General features: G+C 64.4%; 1 protein-coding gene across 1 annotated transcript in view; it reads right to left on the bottom strand.

Annotated features, from left to right (window-relative positions):
- PLXNB3 (plexin B3) overlaps window positions 1-2,376 on the bottom strand; it is a 16,766-nt gene that overhangs the window by 8,244 nt on the left and 6,146 nt on the right. The window contains exons 4-13 of the mRNA XM_023520652.1: window positions 2,355-2,375; window positions 2,046-2,202; window positions 1,845-1,953; window positions 1,651-1,765; window positions 1,359-1,484; window positions 1,152-1,268; window positions 753-846; window positions 500-669; window positions 119-270; window positions 3-36 (exon numbers count right to left, since the gene is read on the bottom strand). Coding sequence (XP_023376420.1) covers window positions 3-36; window positions 119-270; window positions 500-669; window positions 753-846; window positions 1,152-1,268; window positions 1,359-1,484; window positions 1,651-1,765; window positions 1,845-1,953; window positions 2,046-2,202; window positions 2,355-2,375 — 1,095 coding nt within the window. The remainder of the gene's footprint in view (window positions 1-2; window positions 37-118; window positions 271-499; window positions 670-752; window positions 847-1,151; window positions 1,269-1,358; window positions 1,485-1,650; window positions 1,766-1,844; window positions 1,954-2,045; window positions 2,203-2,354; window position 2,376) is intronic.

The raw sequence follows: 2,376 nt of genomic DNA, 5'->3' as shown, positions 1-2,376 counted from the left end.
ACTGCCAGCTCCCCTTCCCTCCCTTGGCCCATCTTTCTTTGGTGCATCTGACCCAGACCTATATTTCTTGGCTGCAAGCCTCCCTTCTGTCTGGGTGGCCAGTCCCCGAGGGCCTCACCGGGCAGAGGTGCGGTAGAGAGAGTGGTCAGGGCTGCAGGGCTGGCCAGCCACACTCACGGCGTCCTGCACATCGGCAAAGTCCCGGCCCAGGTTGGAGCCCAGGATGGTGAGGGCCAGGCCGCCCTCAGGGGGGCCGGTTAGGGGCTCAATCTGTAGCAGGGAAGGATGGCATGGGATCCCAAAAGCCACATCTACTCTGCAGTGGGGACTGTCCAGCTAGCTGGTCAGCCTGAGGCAGGGCTGGTCTCAGCCAGGTGAGGCTTAAACAGTGGGGGACAGAGCAGGGCAAATGGGGCTGGGGATGGAGGAGGAGATGGGAGACTGGGCCATTGGGGAGGGGTGGGGGACAGAGGCCCGGGTAGGGGGTTGGGGGGCTCACCGTGTCAATGCTGGGCATGGGACACAGGAGCTCCACGGCCCCAGGTGGGCACAGTGGCCCATAACGACAGGCGGGCTGGCCGTGGCTGCACCACAGGCAGCCCAGGCTCCCATTGGCCGCCTGGCAGTGGCTGCAGTCCGGGTGGCCCACGGCACAGTCGTACAGGGTCACTAGGGAAGGTTACGTAGTGCACTGAGGCATCGCCCATCTGCCACATGCCCTGCCCCGTCTGCCCTGCCACCCCCAAACTCACCATGAAGAGTACGGGCATTGTCCAGCCGCTGGTCCTTGCCCCGGGTGACGTAGATGGGTACCGGGAGCTCCCGTTGGGCCATGGAAGAGTGGAACTGTGGGTGGAGGGTGGGAGTCAGGCCTGGCCCAACTCAAGAAAGCCCTGACCCCTGTCTCCTCCAGGACACTTCTCCCAGAATGGGTGCCATTGTTCAATGCCCACATCTCCCACCAGACTGTGAGCCCGGGGCGGAGGCTGTGGGCAACGTGTTCCTGCTGCATAGAGCAGGCCTCGTGACGATGGGATGAAGAGGGTGAGCCCCTGAGGGTCTGGGACAATATCGGAGGCAAGGAGGTTGGGAGTATCTGCGGGCTGCAGAAGGCATCCAGTGGTAGGTGAGGTCGTGCGGTGGCCCCTCACCTGCTGGGCCTGGCAGTAGATGAGGCCCGTGTCCTCGGTCATCTCTTCCAAGGACGCCGGCAGCCTCCTTAGTTCTCCGGGCAGCTCCAGCCAACAGTGGTAGGAGGCAGACAGGCCCTGGGGATGGACACCGTCAGGACCTTGGACATTGTCAGCCAATCCCCCCCAACCCCCCGTCCCCATCTCCCCGCCCACCACGTCGCTCACTTGGAAATGTTGAAGGTTGCGCACGCGCAGGGCCAAACGGCTCTCCCAGCCCACGGGCACCAGGAGCGGTCCCGCCAGGCTTTCGACCTGAGGACACGCCCCTGGGCCACGCACTTGGATGTCCGCCTGGGGAAAGGAGATCTGTTAGCCCTAGAAGTCAGGGGCCTGAGCAAGGTGTAGGGCGGGGTGGGTCTGCAGTGACGATGAAGATGCCAGGCTGGCCACCGGGTGAGGACTTGCGGCCATGGGGGCCTGAGCAGTGAAGGGAGCCCAGCAAGCCAGGCTCACCCACCTCCTGGGTGCTGTAGATGGTCCTCTCGCCCTCTGGGCAGTGCTCCCCGTACACACAGCGGCTGCTCTGGGGGCACCAGTGGCATCGCCAGAGGCTGCCCACACAAGCGCGGCACCTGGAGGGACAGTGGGCTGCTCAGGCTGGGCACTACCTGGAGTTGCCACCCCTACCCCTCAGCCAGGCCCAGAACTCACGGGGAAGCCGCCTCCAAAGCCTGGATAGCACTGCAGTCGTAGAAGGAAAAGTTGGTGGTAGCTACAGCCACATCCTCAAACATCAGAGCCAGGGACAAGGTGACGTGATCTGAGAGGGGAAATGGTGGTGGCGGGGGGCAGGTCATGTGGCTCCTGCCCCTCCAGCTCCTGCCCCGGCCACCCTCCCCAGAGGCCCCTCACCTGTGCCTGAAGGGTTAGGTGGCAGCTGGTCTTGAGGAGGGGTGACGCAGGCCACGTGGGGCCCTTCCACATGAGCCAAGCTGTCGTAGTCTCCAAAGGCACAGTGGAAGTATTCATCCGCGGCCAGGGTGGGCAGCCGGGGGACAGACAAGGTGACCTGGGCACATTTGAGGAAAACAGAGCGGGAAGGGGCTTCTTGGGGGCTAACTTGCCAAGGGACATTGAGCCAGAGCAGAGCGAGTGGCAGCAGAAGCTGTGGGAGAGGGGGTCGGGGGGCGGCCCGGGGGTAGGCAGTGGCGGGAGCCTCACCTGGCCCTGCTCCTGGCGGGGG

The sequence above is a fragment of the Pteropus vampyrus genome, unplaced genomic scaffold, assembly GCF_000151845.1.
Source record: "Pteropus vampyrus isolate Shadow unplaced genomic scaffold, Pvam_2.0 Scaffold275, whole genome shotgun sequence".
Taxonomy (NCBI): Eukaryota; Metazoa; Chordata; class Mammalia; order Chiroptera; family Pteropodidae; genus Pteropus; species Pteropus vampyrus.
This window is presented reverse-complemented; position numbering and strand designations above follow the sequence as displayed.